This window comes from Dryobates pubescens, chromosome 1 (genome assembly GCF_014839835.1).
Source record: "Dryobates pubescens isolate bDryPub1 chromosome 1, bDryPub1.pri, whole genome shotgun sequence".
Classification (NCBI taxonomy): Eukaryota; Metazoa; Chordata; class Aves; order Piciformes; family Picidae; genus Dryobates; species Dryobates pubescens.
The window spans coordinates 7,406,401-7,424,075 of record NC_071612.1 but is presented as its reverse complement, the minus strand read 5'-3'; the positions used below and the strand labels follow the sequence as shown (position 1 = coordinate 7,424,075).

General features: G+C 49.5%; 1 protein-coding gene across 2 annotated transcripts in view; it reads left to right on the top strand.

Moving 5' to 3' along the window:
* PRICKLE2 (prickle planar cell polarity protein 2) overlaps nucleotides 1–17,239 on the top strand; it is a 110,444-nt gene extending 93,205 nt beyond the window's left edge. For both annotated transcript variants that reach the window (XM_054161117.1, XM_054161127.1), the window contains 3 exons: nucleotides 1,585–1,771; nucleotides 4,686–5,549; nucleotides 15,750–17,239. In XM_054161117.1, coding sequence (XP_054017092.1) covers nucleotides 1,585–1,771; nucleotides 4,686–5,549; nucleotides 15,750–16,624 — 1,926 coding nt within the window. In that variant the 3' untranslated portion in view covers nucleotides 16,625–17,239. The remainder of the gene's footprint in view (nucleotides 1–1,584; nucleotides 1,772–4,685; nucleotides 5,550–15,749) is intronic.
* The last annotated feature ends 436 nt before the right edge of the window (nucleotides 17,240–17,675 follow it).

The following is a 17,675-nucleotide window of genomic DNA, read 5'->3' as shown; positions in this document are numbered from 1 at the left end:
GATGCTACCCATGGGAATGGCATGAGAGGATTCCTCTCGCCAGTTGGAGGGTATTGCCCTTCCATCTGCCCTGACAGCAGTGAGTGTGTTAGCACGAGAAGCCTCTGCACATGAAGTGCAGTGGTTTGGCTTTTCCAGGGGTTCATGCAAGTTTTTCCTGGGGTTTCAGGTGAGCATCTTGGGGATTCTTAGTCACAATCTGCTTAGGGCTGTTCTAAGAGAGGTCCTCATTTCCATGCTGGGAGCCATGGGGGAGGCTTTCTATGAGGGTTTCCAGTAAGATCACACCTTTATGCTGTGTGATTCTAGCCTAGCTCTGTGTGATGGCTCTCCCTTCATCTCTGTTCTCCCCAGAAGTCATCTCTGGCAGCATGAGTGCTGTGTTTCCTACAAGGGGATAGTGCCTGAGTACATACCAAGCTGAAGGAGGCTTTAAAAGAGGCGATTAATGGACTGGAGGAAGCTGAACAAATAGAATACAAAACAAATATAGAAAACCATACAGAGTCACCTCTGAGAGTTTTTCAAGTGTCAATCTCAGTTTAAAAGGCTGCTGAAGGAAATTGTTCTGGCTTTTAAAGTTTTGAAAGCCATAGCATGGAAAACCATATGTACTACAATGTCCCATCTCTGCAAGTGTGTAATAGTAAACATCCAAGGCTATGTGCTCTTCAACTATAAATAACGTTGACATATGTATTCAATTAAATTTGTAATATCACCAGTATAAAAACAACTCCTAACTGTTCCACTGCCCCTATTGCCTTGTGGCTTAGGCTGGGTAGTTTTTTTTCATGTACTTTTTATCCTTGCAAGTGAGCCTTTCATTCAGCTCTTTCTTTAACACACGCTTCTTCCCCTGAAACATCCAACACTAATTGTGAGAAAGAGGTAAGAGAAGCTGCAAGGGAAAAGCTTTTGAAGTGACTTGTGCCGGGGTGGAGACCCAGGCTGATGCTTGCTCCTGCAGCTTGCCTTTGGGAGTCAAGATGTGGTGGGGATGGGAAATAGAAACAGCAAGAAAGCTAGATCGGCTAGAACCACTTCAGATGACTGTTTCACCAGCCCACTCTTACTAGTGCTCTGTGCCTCAGTTCCCTGCTGGTGTAGTAACTGCTGTGTTCTTTATAAGCAAAGGGGTTGGAGTAGAGGCAATGGTGAGGAGCTAGGTAGCTCCATCTTTTCTCCCCTCTAGAAAGCTGCCGTTTCTCCTTGTGTTTTCACTCATCCTTGTACTCGGGTCCCTGATTCAGAGACAGATAAATGTGTTTGAGTAAGCAGCTGCTCTGTTCTTCAGAAGTCCACCAGATCGATAGGTTGTATATAAGTGTGTTTATTACCCTGATCGACCCCTCGGGCTGATGGATGGGCTCATGAACACGTTACTGTGAGCTCTGCCTTAACACTTTGTAGTCTGTGTGTTCTAAAGGATTTCCTTAAGAAGTGATGGGTGCCCCTGCCACACCAAACCACAGGAGTTTTCCGTGCAGGATGAAGGGATTAGCTGTAAAATTTGAAAGTTGTGTGGCAGCCAGGTCCTCTCCCTGACCAACTCTGCTCCACGCTTGTGTTTTCTTCCCCTAGATCATTTTTGCTGATGAATGCACCGAGGCTGAAGGACGACACTGGCACATGAAGCACTTCTGCTGCTTTGAGTGTGAGACAGTGCTGGGGGGTCAGAGGTACATCATGAAGGACGGCAGGCCCTACTGCTGCAGCTGCTTCGAGTCCCTCTACGCTGAATACTGTGACACCTGCGCCCAGCACATAGGTATGTGCCATTGTCCCTTTTACCTGGGGCAAGCGCTGTGTGGGAGGGCAGCAGGGCAAACCTGTGCTTGCAAGGTTTTTTTCTGGCAACAAGAGTGTTTGACAATGACTCGGGACTACAAGCAGGACTGGCTGTGGCTGGGGTCTGCTGCAGCCCTGCGGCATCCCCCTCACGTCTTGCAAAGGAGCCAGCATGGTAATTTGTTTGGTTAAATCACTGCATATCCCTTATTGTGGCCAGAGAGTGGAGGGCTATCAGATAGCAACCTCAGGAGCTGTTGCAGCTAATGAAAGCTTTTGCTGGTCTATGTAATACATGAATTTTTCCCTTAAATCTTGTTTACCTGTAAACAGTGTCACAGACTCTTCCTAAGCAAGCTTGCCAAAGAATCCTTATGAGTTAATGAGCTACTGACAGGAAAAATGCCTGTTCATTACCCATCATTATTGGTTTTGCATGCCTTTTTAAATTGACCTACAAATAGATGTTCTCAGACAGAAAGATATAATGCCTCAGAGTCAATCTCCATTTCTAGAACAGTGATTTAAAATGTGTTTTATTCTAGGGGGCTAGCTGTTCCCCCAGCACTCAAGGGTGCTAAGCCAGGCAAGGCTGGGAAGCTGCCTTGCTGCTCTCCCATTCCCATTTGCCACTTGGCTGAGCATTTCCACGTGCTCACTGGTGGGCAGGGAGCCCTTTCTTTGTCCGTGGAGGTGAGCTCACAAGTTCAAATATTTCATAGGCTGCAGGGAAAGAGAGAAAACCAACCATTTTGCTCTTGTGCAGCATCCAGATGGCAGGAGGGGGGAGGAAACTCAGGGCTTCCGCAAAGCACTTGGAGAATGTGTTTGCTGTGACCTGCAGCACATCCTTCCCGAAAGCTCAGCTGTGGAACAGTGAAGAAGCAGCTGTTAAGGCTGCTTGTATGCTCCTTTTTCTCCTGCTTCCCCCATCTGCTGTCCTCCCCGCTTTCCATCCATCCTGGTCAGGTTTTTGTGGCAAAATGCCTGTTATGGTGCATAGCTGCACATTTCTTGGAAAAGAGAGACTGCAGCCATTTTGCTGAAAGTTGCTTGTAGTAGTCACTGAGCACCACGTGTGAGAGCCACATCAATCAGAGGTAAACATATGCTTAAGAATTGCAAGGCTTGTGTTGGGTAGCTGAGGCTCAGGGTAAGGAATCTCTGCTATTCTTCTGCAAGATGGTTTGGAAAAGGAGCTGATAAAACCCAGCTACCATCTTGTCTCTCTCTTGTCCACAAACATAGCACTGCAGTCTATATATAAAAATATTTCATACATTATAAGGGGGGAAAAAAACCCAACAATTAGACTCAGGCAAATTTAGCTTGGGCTAAAACAGGCCATTAACATACCATTCATTCGTAAATTATCCAACAGCAGTCAGCCCCCCCAGCAACACGGCTGTGGCGGTGTGCAAGCACATGCAGTGCACACGTGTGGTGCAGCACCCTGCCATGCCAGCCAGCCCACCAGTTTCTCAGGTAACAGGGCCTTTTGCCATCAACAGCAACTTAAACAGGTGAAAGGAGGTTACCGTTGAAACCTCAGGAGCTTTGCTTACAGCTTGGACCAAGAATGATGTACAGAAGCAGGCATGTGCTCCCTGGGGTTTGGCTGGTGGGGCAGAATCTCTGCCTCAGTTTCTTAATCTGAAAGAGGCTGGTGGGGGCAGCCCAGGATATCACAGAATCATAGAGTTGCTTTGGCTGGAAGAGACCTTGGAAGTCCAACCAGTAGGCTAGCACTACCAGGTCACCACTAAACCCTCTCCCTCAGCACCATATCCATGTTTCTTTTAAATTCCTCCAGCAATGATGATCCCACCACTTCCCTGGACAGCCTGTTCCACAGCGTTACAATCCTTTCTGTGAAGAATTTTTTTCTTAATGTCTAACTTAAACCTCCCTTGGCACAACTTGAGGTCATTTCCTCTTGTTCTCTCACTTGTTACTTGAGAGAACAGGCTGACACCTACCTTGCTAACACCTCCTTTCAAGTAGTTGTAGACAGCAAGAGGGTCTCCTCTCAGCCTCCTTTTCTCCAGGCTAAGCAACTCCAGTTTCCTCAGCTGCTCCTCATAAGACTTGTGCCCTAGATTCTTCTCCAGCTTTGTTGACATTCTTTGGACTCGCTCCAGCACCTCAATGCCCTTCTTGCAGTGAGGGGCCCAAAATGCAACCCAGTATTCAATGTACAGCCTCACCAGTGCTGGGTGCAGGGAGACGGTCACTTCCCTACTTCTGCTGATACAAGCCAGGATGCTGTTGGCCTTCTTGGCCATCTGGGCATGTGCTTGGCTCATGTTCGTTGGCTGTTGGCCAGTGCCCCCAGGTCCTTTTCTGCTAGGCAGATGTGGCAGGGTGGAAGGCAAGAGTGTGTACTCAGATCCCTGGGGCCACTCTTTCTACTCTGTTTTGGAGAAGGGGCTCCAGTAGCCAAAGTAAAGTTAGGATGAGGCCATGGTAGCAGCGAAGGATAGGGATGTCATCTGTTGTTACATACTTAACCAAGGCAGCACAAATTCCTCATTATGGTTCAGCTGGAGGTTTTTTTGTTGTTTGGTTTTGTTTGTTTTTTGTTTTTAAATAGGCAGCATATTATTGCTTTGACTTCAAGGACTTTATGGTGAGCTTCTTGCATTCCTTTACTTTATGATCGGAAATATCCCCATTTAATTTGAAATAGCTGGAGGCTTGGTTCTGCTGCCTTTCCCAACATTGAGTAACTCCAGAGCGAAGGCCTGCAGCCTGCAAGCAATTAGAAATGGGCTTAACTTCATGCATTAGAGAAACCCTGCTAAAGGGTTTCTGAGAGTGAGCCCGGGTGCATGTCGCTCACGGGGGCTGTGTGTGATGTACGTGGCAGCTGACACTGTGTCTTCCCCCTCAAGGCATCGACCAGGGCCAGATGACATATGATGGCCAGCACTGGCACGCCACCGAGACCTGCTTCTGCTGCGCGCAGTGTAAGAAGTCCCTGCTGGGACGACCCTTCCTGCCCAAGCAGGGGCAGATCTTCTGCTCCAGGGCCTGCAGCGTTGGCGATGACCCCAACGGCTCCGACTCCTCCGACTCGGCTTTCCAGAGCGCGCGAGCCAAGGAGTCCCGCCGCAGCGCCAAGATCGGCAAGAACAAGGGGAAAGGTGAGGAGGGGGCACGCAGCCCATGCAACCAGCTGCAGGTCACTTCCAACCGCCTCTCCACCGACGTGGACCCACTGTCCCTGCAGATGGATTTGCTGAGCCTGGCCAGCCAGACACCAAGCCTCAACAGGGAGCACTTGTGGAGGAGCCGGGATGAGCTCTATCACTACGGGAACAAAATGGAGCAAAGTCAATCCCAAAGCCCTTTGCAGCTTCTCAGTCAGTGCAACATAAGGACCTCCTATAACCCCAGCCAGGTCCCGGGCTCGCAGTCGGATTTATGGGCAAAACATTTCAGCAACCAAAAGAGGAGCTCCTCACTGGCGATGAAGAGCCACAGCGGCAGCTTCATCCAGGACTGCAGAGAGGACTACTACTCAGGGAGGCTTCGCTCACAGGAGAGCTACAGCGACATGTCCAACCAGAGCTTCCCAGAGACCAGAGGAAATCTCAAAGTCCCCAAGTATGAAGAGGAAGAGGAAGGCGGGATGCCAACGCCACAATGCCGCACCCGTCACCCCATCAACGCCCTGAAGTTTTCAGAGGACCTGACACCCACCGAGCAGACTCCCCGCGGCTCCATGGAGTCCCTTGCACTCTCCAATGCGACAGGTATGTCACTCCAGCTCCTCTGTGCAATGAGGTCTCTTGTGCTCCAGGTCAGTGCCACATCTGGTGTCTTCCCATTGCAGGGCTGACTGACATCTTGGGGACCACTGCTTGGGCTGTGGGCTTGCCTGCCTAGTGCCAGTGTGCCTGGTAGCCCCTCTCACTGCTCACGTGTTTACCAGGTGCAGGGCTGTATAATGGCTGGCCTCTCTGTGTAGCTCAAAACAAGTGTTTTCAAGCTCTTCGATTCTCTGTTTTGTGAAGCAGGAGGCAAAAAAAATCAAGGCCAGCTGCTAGTGCAGAGGCAGATTCCAGCCTTCAGCACTTGAAGGGCTGCTGTAAGCTGCCCTTGCAGGCTGAAAATATTTTTAAATGCTTTGGAACAGGCCCTGTTAACCCCTTTCGTATGTTACATAGAACACAAGTATATGACTGGCTCAAATAAGTTACCCCCACCCTTCCTCCATGTACAGCTCTTTTTTTTCACTTCCCCAGACCTCTGGTAGAAACTGCAGGGAAAAGCCAGGCAAGGTGCTTGTCCCATCAGGCTGAGCCCTTTTCTCATGAGCTCATCCCTGGGTAGTGTTTCTCAGTCCTCTCACCCCAAACATGTTTGGGTTGCGTTGTGTGGCTGCGGGGATGGATGTGCATGTTTGGACATGTCTGTGACAGGGCTGTGGTCCACAGCTTGGCCCTGGGGAGACTGGTGTACACCATCCTTCTATAGCCTCCTGTAGTTTGCATTACTGGGTGCCTGTGTTCATCTGGCACAGCTGTAGCTTGCTTCCAAGTCCCTCAGCAGAAAACTCAGAAAAGAGAGTGCTGAGCCTGGTTTGCACGCCAGAGATAGTCTTGTGTTTTCCTTGCTGCTCCCCTGGCTTTTCTCTCTTCCAACCAGGCACTGCTTGGATTTGGGCAGGTACTGCACCTGTCCCCTGGAAAATGGAGCCCATTGGTCTTGCTGTCACTGCAAGCAGTTTGTGGGGTGTTTGGTAACCAGTCCCAAGGGGCCCCCCATGAGATATTGGCACTGGGTGAGGGGGATGCCTCAGAGAGGATCTCCAGGCCCCTGGAGAGCTGACTACTACTGAGCCTGAGCTCTGGGTTCCGCCCCACCTGGATGGGCAAGTTTGCTCTGCTGCAAGCCGCTCCTGGGTTTCAGTGTGTTTGTTTGGGGAAGCTGCCAGTCCCATGTCAAGATGTGAACTGTTCTCTGTGTTCAGCCAGGATCTCCCTAACTGGCAAATGGTAGAGCAGGGAAGAGAGAAGCAGCTAATGAGCTGGAGAGAGTTTTGCTCAAACAGCCTCAGAAATACACAGAGGGAAAAAGGATGTAAAATGGTAAGGGATTTGGGAATTGCTGTGTGAAACAAGGTTTCTCTAGGCAAAACTTCATGTTTCCAAAACCATTCACATTCCTGAAAGCTTGTATTGTGTAAATCCCATTAGTACAAAGAGTCTTGAGCAACACTGGGTTCAGATGAGCAATCCCCAAGTGTTGGAGGGTTTGTTGCATGCTTTGGAGCTGAAGTGTATCTGGGATACAGGTCAAGAGATGGGAAGCATGGCAAGGCCTTCATATTAGAGTGAAAATTACTCTGCCTTTCATATTAAAAAGACCTTTTTAAAATGTCAGGAGGGAGACCTTCCCAAAGTATCCATCCTCTTTATGTAGCCAAAGTACATATTTCCTGACAGGCAGTGCCTGCCTTAACCACGTACTTCTTTCCTGCTTTCTGGAGCAGATGCTCAGCATGATGGGGCTTGCAATGACTTCAAGCACTTCCTCTGCAGAGTGAGGTGATAACATTTTTATTAATGTGTAAGATTCTAATAATTTTCTGTGCTCTGGGACCTGGCTCAGCACAAGCTGGGGGCACTGCAGCAGTAACAGGCAGCTCCCAAGGGCTGTGTGCACGATTATGGAGGGCACAATTATCATACCGTTTAATTGGCAGTGTTTTGAGGACAGGAAGATTTGGTGACCAGACCAACATCTGCTCTCATCACCCCCTCAAAGCTTCCCCCCACCACAGCCCAAGGGTCCAGCTCACCTCATGCTCTCCTCCCCAAATGCCCCAGCTCTGCTTTGCAAGAAACTCCTGGGCATTCACATATGAGGTCTTTGTGAGCTACTCATGCTGCACAGTTGCTCCACCTTGTAAAGTGAAATAATTAACACTGCATCCATCCAACATTTTATGGCATCACTGAAAATGTTCTCCTTTTTTATAGGGAGCTGAAGGGCAAACAGTCCCTGACCTGCAGAACACATGTTAAAAGCTGGTCCCTCCCTCGCAGCAGATTTTGCTCTGATGTTTCTATTAGGACTTAACTGCTAAGTAGCCAAAGATATCAGTAAAAGTGGAGAAATCTTGGGGTGTGCAGCAATAGTCCCTGTATTCTGGCCAAGAGGCTTCCTCCTGTGAACAGCTGTTGTCCCTACAACATTTGTCATGCATTCAGTGCTGCACCAGGGGTCACCCACTGAGTGGGTCGATATCTCTGTGATCCCAAGCCCCCTGCAAGATACCGGGTTTTCAGCTAACCAAGCAGGCTCTTCTTAATCACTTTAAACCCAGCTCCTTATGGGTTACTAGAGAGGTGTGACACCATGTTAATCCTGGGCACTTCCCTCATAGTGCTCAGTTATGCTCTGCTTTCACACCATGGGTAGCAGTGCACTAGCAGACACCTGAATTGCAGAGGTGGCTGTGACCCTCCTTGTGCTCTGTGTCAGGGTTTGAATTAGATGGGAGTGTCTCTGCTGTCCTCTGGTTTGTGCTTGTGTAATTGCTGCAAATGCTGATGTGATTTAAACATGTTTGCTGGCAAAGGGCAGAGTTTCCTGCTGGTGGAGGGCATCTCTCCTTCCCTCCTACATTTGTTTGAAAAAATTCCCTTTTCTGCCATCAACTGAAGGCAACGACAGACTCTGATACACTACAGTTTCTTGGAGATTGGGTCCTCCTCCTGCCTAATGTGGCCATTAGATGGAAAAGCAAAGAACACAAAAGATTCCCCAGCACATTTTCCAAGATAATAATTTTTGCTGATTTTAGATTCTCTTTTATATCTTATTTTTTCTTTTCTGTTTTTTTCGGGTTTTTTTCATATTTTTTTTTCTTTTTTTAATGTCATTGGTAACCATATAAAACAGTGGATGCTGTAGCAATACTTACCTCATAACTCCCTTCATTAAACAGTCAGAACAATGCTGGGATGGATTTTGCCCAGGAAGCTTTTCTCATGAAGAGGAGCCTGATCTCCTCAGAGGTTAACCAATTCCCAGAAGATACGTGGTCCATCACAGCCCTGATCCCAGTGCCTGTGCTCTGTCTTCTCTGCTTGTGCTTCCATTGCCCTCTAAAAAGGTCTAAAAGGTCTCTAAAAGGTCCTTGCTCCTCGGCCCAAGGAGGAGCTGAAAGGTTGGGGAGGTGAAGAAAGAACCTTGTTTCTCAAGGCCAAGGTTGTATTTTCCAGGGAAGCATCCTAATGGTCCAGCCTCTCCTGCACTGAGGGCTCAGGAGCAGCTCCTGAACACCCTCAGAGGTGACAGTGAGGGGTTCAGTGTCTGGTGGCTGACTCCATCCCCATGTCCTCAGTGGCACTACATCCTGTGGGTGTTCCTCAGCCTCCCGGGCTAGAGACAGTGTAGGAGTTGGTGATGCCATGGGGGAGCTACAGGGGTGCTTCTAGGTTCAAATGCTATCCCTTTCCCTGGCAGCACCCATGTAAGGATGCTGGCAACCATGTAGGGATGCTGGCAACCAAGGGGCGGATTGGTTGGGAAATACACCCCGACACCCTTGGGATGACACCGGGGGCGCACCGCGGGAGGCTGCCAGCACCATGACCAAGTGCTTGCCCAAGCGCTCTGCTTTCCCCTGAACTGTTTACTTTCCACAATTTCCACTTACATAAGGGTTCTGCTTTATTTCTGCACACCCTGAGGCCACTCAAAAGTGAGATGAGGCTGAGCTATAAACAAGGCTCTGGGCAGACTGTTTCTCCATAAGTTCTTTTTGAGTTCTCAAGGTTGAACTTGAAATAAACCCGGGTTCAGGAGCAGTGATGATGTGCCTGTCTGGTGCTGTGGACACTAGAGATGCTGCACCATCCCCTCTGTGCCTCTGTGGATGCCACTTAAACACCAGCTGTCACAGAATCATTTTGATTTAAAGAGACTTTTTAGATCATTGAATCCAAACAATAAATCAGCACCTCCAAGTCCACTACTAACCATGTTTCTAAGTGCCAATCTTTTAAATACCTCCAGGGTTGGTGAATCCAACACTTCCCTGGGCAGTCTGTTTCAGGGCTTAACAACCCTGTTGGTGAAGACATTTTTCCTAATACCCATCCTAAACCACTCCTGGCATGACTTGAGGCTGTTTCCTCACACAGCACTTCAATGTCTTTCTTGTATTTAAGGGGCCAAAACTGAACTCAGTATTCATGGTGTGGCCAGTGCTGATTACAGGAGCATGATCCTATTCCTGCAAGCCACACTGTTTCTGATACAAGCCAGGATGCTGTTGGCCTACTTGGCTACCTGGGCACACTGCTGGCTGCTAGTCAGATGGCTGTTGACCAGCACCTCAGGTCCTTTTTCACTGGGCAGCTTTCTAGCCACTCTTCCCCAGGCCTGTGGTGCTGCATGTCTGGGCTGAGTGCAGGATTAGACACCTGCTTGAGGCTCAGGTGGTGAGGGCTGCCATGCACACCTATGTGTGCACTGTGCTCAATGTAAAGGCAAGAAACAAGCATCAGCACAGGCCTGGTTGTTTGCAATACTGTGTCCAGTTCTGGGCCCCTCAGTTTAGGAAGGAGGTTGACTTGCTGAAGCGTGTCCAGAAAAGGGCAACAAGGTTGGTGAGAGGCTTGGAACACAAGCCCTATGAGGAGAGATTGAGGGAGCTGGGGTTGCTTAGCCTGGAGAGGAGGAGACTCAGGGGTGACCTTATTGCTCTCTACAACTACCTGAAGGGGGGTTGTAGTGAGACGGAGGTTGGTCTCTTCTCCCAGGCAACCAGTACCAGAACAAGAGGGCACAGTCTCAGGCTGCGTCAGGGGAGGTTTAGGCTGGAGGTTAGGAGGAAGTTTTACACAGAGAGAGTGATTGCCCATTGGAATGGGCTGCCCGAGGAGGTGGTGGGGTCGCCGTCGCTGGGGGTGTTCAGGGCGAGGCTTGACAGGATGCTTGGTTGCATGGTTTAGTTGATTGGGTAGTGTTGGATGATAGGTTGGACACGATGATCTCAAAGGTCTCTTCCAACCTGGTTTATTCTATTCTATTCAATATCCGAATTCCAAGCGTTCTGCATTCCCCCACTGGGGTGAAGCAGATGATGCTGTCTCTGTGGTTAAGATGCTGGCTGCACTGGGGCCTCACCCCATGTCTGTGCAGCTTCATGGGGAATTTAATTTAATGGAGGCTGGGAGCTGTTTCTCCTCGCGGGGGGCTCTACTCGCAGCCTCACAGCAGCGTACGTGCTCTCTGCGGCCTCTCTGCTGTCATTCGCCGAGCGGTTTAATAATTCATAATTAATGTAACTTGCAGCCCTGCTTCAGCAAAGCAAACAGGGAGATGTAAGTGCCTCCGGGTGCTTTGTTGTGGCGAGGTTGCAGCCGTGATGCTCACGAGGAATATCTTCCTGCTGTCGCTTTGCTTACTTGCTTCTTATTTCCCTTGGCAATGTTTTATGTGATAAACACGGCTCTTAATAGGGGTGGGGAAGAACTTCAGAAGGGATGGTACAGAATGTTCTTAGCTAACCTTAATGTTAACCAGAAACCTGCTTTGTGTTCCCAGCGCTGTAGCCAACTTGAGTTTTATATCAGAACGCCTGCAGATGAGCTGCAGCTTTCACTTGTGCTCATTCTAAAGGCGTGCGTTTCCGTGGCTGGGGGGTGAAATATTGAGGCTGGCAGCTTCGTGCAGTGGAGAATGGCAGCAAAATAACCTGCTGTGTCCACATGTCCTACAGTACTGGCTCCAATCTGGCCATGGCACAGCTGCCAGACCATGCTGCCGGCAGCGGGTGCCATTGCTCCTCTTCTGGTGCAGGAGCCTCTGCAGCAGCCACCATCAGATGCTTGGTGTCTCCGACCATCATTTTGCAGAATTCCGGTGGGGTCAGCACATCACCTTTCTGCGTTTCCACCCTTGGAAGGAAGGGGCTTGGTAATGTGGTAACAGCCATCCTGTGCCATGGGCCAGAGCTGGGCTCCTACTCCTCTGGACAGCTTTGGGAAACAGATTCTCAGGTTTCCTCGTTAGAAAAAAGTCGCTGCTGCATGGCGAGGTCTCCCCTCACACTCTCTCTTCCAGGTTAGGACTCGCTTGGGTTATTAGTTGTGTTCCCAGATGAAACACTTCATTAAGAGGGAGCTGTAGTGGCTGTAAGTAAATACTGGTAATTCAAGAAGATTGGGCCTCAATACACTGCTGTAGCTCTGAAATGGCAAGTGACCACAGGAGTGGAGGGTCATGGCCAGCTTCACCCCTGAAGAACCCAGAGCCAGCCTGCATGTTGTGCCTGGACATCCACTGCCTTTGGGTGCTTGGGAAACCCTCCAGTCCTGGAGGCTGTGATTGCACAGGAAGAGTTTTCTTCTCCAAGCTGAAATTTTCCTTGCAGGCCTGGAGAATAATGTATTCCCCTCCTCTTTGCATTTTTTTACTGTGTTTGAAAGCTGTTATTATATCCCCATCAACCTTCTCTTCTCTAGACTAAACAACCCCTCTGCTCTTTCATGCTTTATTCCTAGGTTATATTTTCTAGATGAATTTTTTTTAGACAGATAGTTATTGCTGTCCTCTGAACTCACTGCAGTCAGGCTGGAGCCCTCCTGGCTTGTTCCTGCTATGCATTGCTGAGGCTTTGTGGCTCTGCAGAATAGAGCAGGATCATTTAGGGAGCTTTCAAAGACTAATCTGGGCCTAACTCCCACTCATTATGCTTTTTGCCTTGCACTGGTGTAAATGTAAAGTTAATCCTGGTGGCACTTTTGTGTTTTACACAGGTTAGGAGTTACATCCTCAACCTGGTACCTACTTTGGTCACCCTAAGTGCCATGCAGAGCCCCCAGTGCCTTCAGTGATGCTGTAAAAGCAAAGCTTTGCTCCTGTTTAGGTGGAAGAAATCCTTCTCTGCCACCATGAGCAGATAAAACTGAATTTTCCTGGTTCCCCACCACACGGCTTGCTGCGTCACTTGCTAACATGGCTCCCCAAAAAAAGGCTTGTGCACATGCAGTCTGACAGATCTTCCTGAGAAGATGCATGTAACCCTCAGCAAGAAGCATTTCCCACTTGTTCATATGGAGAAATAGAGCCACTGGGTCTTGAGGGGGCTTTGCTGCAGCCTCCCAAGCACAAGCTCCGTTGCTCCCTGAGCTCCATGTGATGGTGGTGTACGTGCTCCATGCTGGAATCCTCTTACAGCTGACATTTTCCCAGAGATTCAAGATCTTAAAACGTGTGTAGTTAATTATAATCAGGCTGTCCGGATGAACAGCCAGAAACGTCCCCTGGACCTAATAATCACTAATTAAAAGTTGTGCTCCATGCGTGTACCACAGGCCCCTCATCTGCAATTGCTTCCCCCTGTGCTGGCCTTCACTTTGAAGGGGAAAAGACAAAACTACTCACAGTGTCTGCTGGAAGCGTGTGTCCAAGGAGCGTGAACTAAACCTGTGGAGCACTGGCTTTTCCTTTCCAAAAGCCTCTCTCCAGGCACTTGGGAGGAGAACTTGGTTCTCACTGGATGCAGGATAAGAGGAGAGAGTTGGCTGCGCCAGAGGGCTCTGAGACCTGTGGTTGCCATCTGACACATGTGGCTGTGCAAAGGAAAGCCGGGAGCAAAGCGCTGGCTCACCCAATGCCCCTGCCAGGCAGGACAAGGTCAGCCCCTTTGAAACGATGCTGCCAGGATCAATCTGCTGGCACTGCAGAAGCATCCTGTGGTGCTGGGAGCTGTGCTCGTGCACGGCGCTGTCGTCGCTCGCTCTCGTGGCGGAGCTGCGCTGGCTCTCTTCGTGAAGGGCTGCATAAATGTCACCGAGGGCTCATTTTCTTTGGCGTCAGCTATTGTCTGACAGATCTGATTAAGGCCGCATTCGTCTGTCAGCAGCTGTGATTCACGTTCGGATCAGCTCCGCTGGCAATCCCGTTGTTATTGTGGCTTTTCAGGAGGGCTCTGCGCGTGTCACTGAGTTGCTTTTTCCACTCGGGGGCTGCTGGGCAGTGGCACAGGAGGGACGTGGGCAACAGTACCTGGATGTGACAAGCGACATCACTGGGAATAAAGGCAGAAAATGATGGCTGCAGAAGGGAGGTGGTGTGTACATACAGCAATGGCTCAATCCTGTGGTGGGAGCAGGGAGCACAGGTGGGCAGGTCCTTGGAGGGGATGGGGAGCCTGTATGGGACTGTTTCCAAAGGGTGGACAGCAGGGTTGGGTTAGCTCGATGGAGAACAGCATGGCCTGGGGAGAAAAGCATGAAACTAGCTTGAAAAGTGTATCCTTTTCAAAATGAAACATGGCTTTAACCTTCATTTTAACCCAGCCTCTCCCTTTTACTACAGTGTTCAGGGATCACCTTTGCTTTAGCTTCCTCTGAAACCTTAAGTTCCAGAAACATCCCCGTTAACAGCAGAAAAACAAAGGAGCAGAGAGAAATATCTGCAGTGGCTGGGACTCAGGAAGCAAAGCCAAAGCATGTGAAACCCAGCAGTGGCTTGTGCTCAAGTGCCAAAGCTCTCCCTGGTGTCACTGACAGGAGGATTTGGAAAACCTTGCCCATCTTTGCAGAATCTGTTGATCTTTATAAGACTGAGTCCAAAGAAAGCCTGAAGCAGCTCATGAGCAGGGTTGGTGAGAGCAGCCCTTGTTCTTGTTCAGGTTTGGCAGGCAGCAGCTCATGCCAAAGGAGCTGAGCTCTCGCTGAAATGTAAGCAGCTTTTATTAAGGGAAAAAAGAAGTTTATTCTTGAATTGTGGGCTGGGTTGTTGATTTTTTTAATTCATTTACAAAGCCATAAATTCTGGGTGATTGCATAAGGGCTGTGCGTCATGTTGAAAATCCTGCTGATGGTGCACAGCTCTCCACGTTTGGTCTGCGCGGGGAGATTGTCAGAGAGGGACGGGAAGAAGAGTGCCAAAGCAAACACTCTGCATTTGATTTGGGATAAAATGGATTTCCTTTTGAATAGCTTGCGAAACGTTGTCCTGAGCTTGCAGTGCAGGCGCTAACTGCTGCTGGTTGCCAAGCCAACATGGGGATAGTCAGAAAATAGATAGAAAACACCCAGGAAACAGGCCAAGGACTAGGGCGACGTGGGGTGTGTTGAGTTTTCTTGTTGATGGGTAGGTGCTGAACATGCCCCACTTCTCTGCTGCCAGGGGAAGGCTTCCTGGGATGGAAGAGAGCACCTTGCAGGAGCTCAGGGCTGGCTGACACATGGGAGACACCCAGTGGGCCACCTTCCTAAGCAGGGCAGCCAGTCAAACCGGAGCTGGTATTCCTGGCTCCTGTCCCTGTGCAGCTCCTCAGATCTCTGCAGAGATAGTCTGACCTTCCCACTGTCCCACTGCTTACAGGGAAACTCTGTGGGGCTTGGGTGTTTCCTTGCCTCCAAAACCTGACTGCACGCGCGTGGCCAAGGCTGCCCCATCAGTAACTCCACAGGTGCTGAGGGAGAGCTGCATGATCTGTCATGGTAACAAGCCTGAACTAGTCAGCGGCCTATCATCAGTTGCCCCTGACATTGTTCAGTCCTTCAAAATATGTTGTCATTGTACAAGGTGTGGGTGCAGGATCATGGCACCCTAGTTATCTCAGCATGCAGGAGGCCTCGGGTTACCTCTGGCACATAATTTCCCCCTGGCATCAGTAGTTATTCCTATCAAGTTGCAGACAGTGTAGACATATGGGAAGGGAAGTCGTGAAAAGCAACTTGGAGTCCAACCCAAAACACCTTAAATTGGTGTGATTTCCCCAAAGGAGGAACTGCCTGCTCTTAAAAAAAAAACAACAAAAAACACAACACATCTTGAAAGGGCTCTTTAGGACAGCATTTAAACCATTGAGTTATTTTTGAAAGCAAAAGTCTTGGGCCAAACCCAGCCTTCTCCCACTGATAGCAAATTCTCCTTTTTAACTCATTTTTTTCTTCCTTTCCCCTTTTCCCGCAAAGGCCTCTCAGCAGATGGTGGAGCCAAGCGCCAGGAGCACCTCTCCAGGTTCTCGATGCCTGACCTGAGCAAAGACTCGGGCATGAACGTCTCGGAGAAGATGAGCAACATGGGCACGCTGAACTCCTCCATGCAATTCCGAAGCGCCGAGTCCGTCCGCAGCCTGCTGTCAGTGCAGCAGTACCAGGACATGGAGCCGAACCTTCACGACCTCGCCAGCCCCATCGGGTACCGAGAGCGAGCAGGGGGGATGCAGGGGCGGATGCACCAGAGCTTCGACTACGGCAGCGGGGTGCCCGGGGGCAATCTGGGGGTGCAGGAGGTCTCGAGGCACGCCCCCATGAGCGAGCGCACGCGCCGCCGAACTACCCTGCGGGATGACGACCGCCACTACCGCCCACACCGGCCCCGGCGCTCCCGCCGCTCCCGCTCCGATAACGCCTTGCACCTGGCCAGCGAGCAGTGCTACCGCCTGAAGGAGAGACCCTCACTGAGAGCCAGGGAAGACTACGACCAGTTCATGCACCAGAGGAGCTGCAGAGAGACAATGGAGCAGGGTCCCCGCAGGGACGTCTATGGCCACTGTCCCCGGACAGTGTCGGATCTCGCCCTGCAGAACCACTTGGGCGAGAGGTGGGGGCCCTACTTTGCCGAATACGACTGGTGCTCAACCTGCTCCTCCTCCTCGGAGTCTGACAACGAGGGCTACTTCCTGGGGGAGCCGATTCCCCAACCTGCCCGCCTGCGGTACGTGACCAGCGAGGAGCTCCTGCACAAGTATGGCTCATACAGCATGCCCAAGTCTTCCACGCTGAGCAGCAGGGGACAGTTGCACAGCCGGAAAAGACAGAAGAGCAAAAACTGTATCATATCCTAATGGCATCCTTGCCAGGCACCTTGGGAGAATGTAAATTAACTCACAAACTTGCACTGGTTTAGATCATGTAAGCGCTTTTATTGTAATGAAACAAAGACCCGAAGGGTAGGGAGTTGTAAGAAGGTTGTAGACTGGCTTCTATAAATAGTCATAATCCTGGGCACAGTGAATATATTTTGCACATCTAACTTTGGAGTAAAAAAGAACAATGACAAACAAAAAGTTCACTTTAGCCTGTTGTACTATTTACCCAGTAGTTTTCCCTCTTCCTCCCAGATACTGCCTCCCTTTTGCGTTCTGTCTGTCTGTACGTTTTGGTTGCCACTGTTGACTCTCAGCCATCAGTTTGTCGGTAGCTTTTGCTTGCCCTCACGTTTTTTGTTTTCCATTAGCCATGTTGGTAGGTCATTTGTCTCTCAGACAGTGTAGGAGCCTAAGTTATTTCCATGGTTGTTGTAAATGCAATGTAAATGAGAGTTTGGAGAAAATATTTTTGTATTTTGTAATATCAGAGGAATTTCTATATCTTAGGAGTCACTGGAAAAAAAAAATGCATGCACATTCAGAACTGTTTTCAGCCAGAGCTAACCGAACAGTGCTTTTAAACACACACACACACACTCTTTTCCATTTTCTCATCAAATGTCATTTGTTTTGAGGGTTGGGGTTTTTTAACCCTTTTTCATGCTCATTTGTTTTGATCCTAGTAAATAAAGAGAACATTTTCTGACTCATTAGATCTTGAAGAGGCCTCGGTGGCAGATTGAAGCCTGTGCTTTTCAGGTCTGCTCCATCAGTCAGATACCAGAATCCTGACAGCTGCAAAAGGGACTTTCCCCCACCCCCCCCACCCCTTTTTTATTTCCTTTTTTCCCATTATTAAGTAGAAAAGAACAGAACTACCAAACATCTGCGATTTTGTAAATGACCAAAGCCAGAGAAGGAATTTCACACCTCTGTAGAGAACGCTGATAAACATTGAACTATTCTTTGGAGTAAATAAAAGTGTAAATGGTGCAATTGTGTGATGTCAGCATGACGTTGTTTTGAA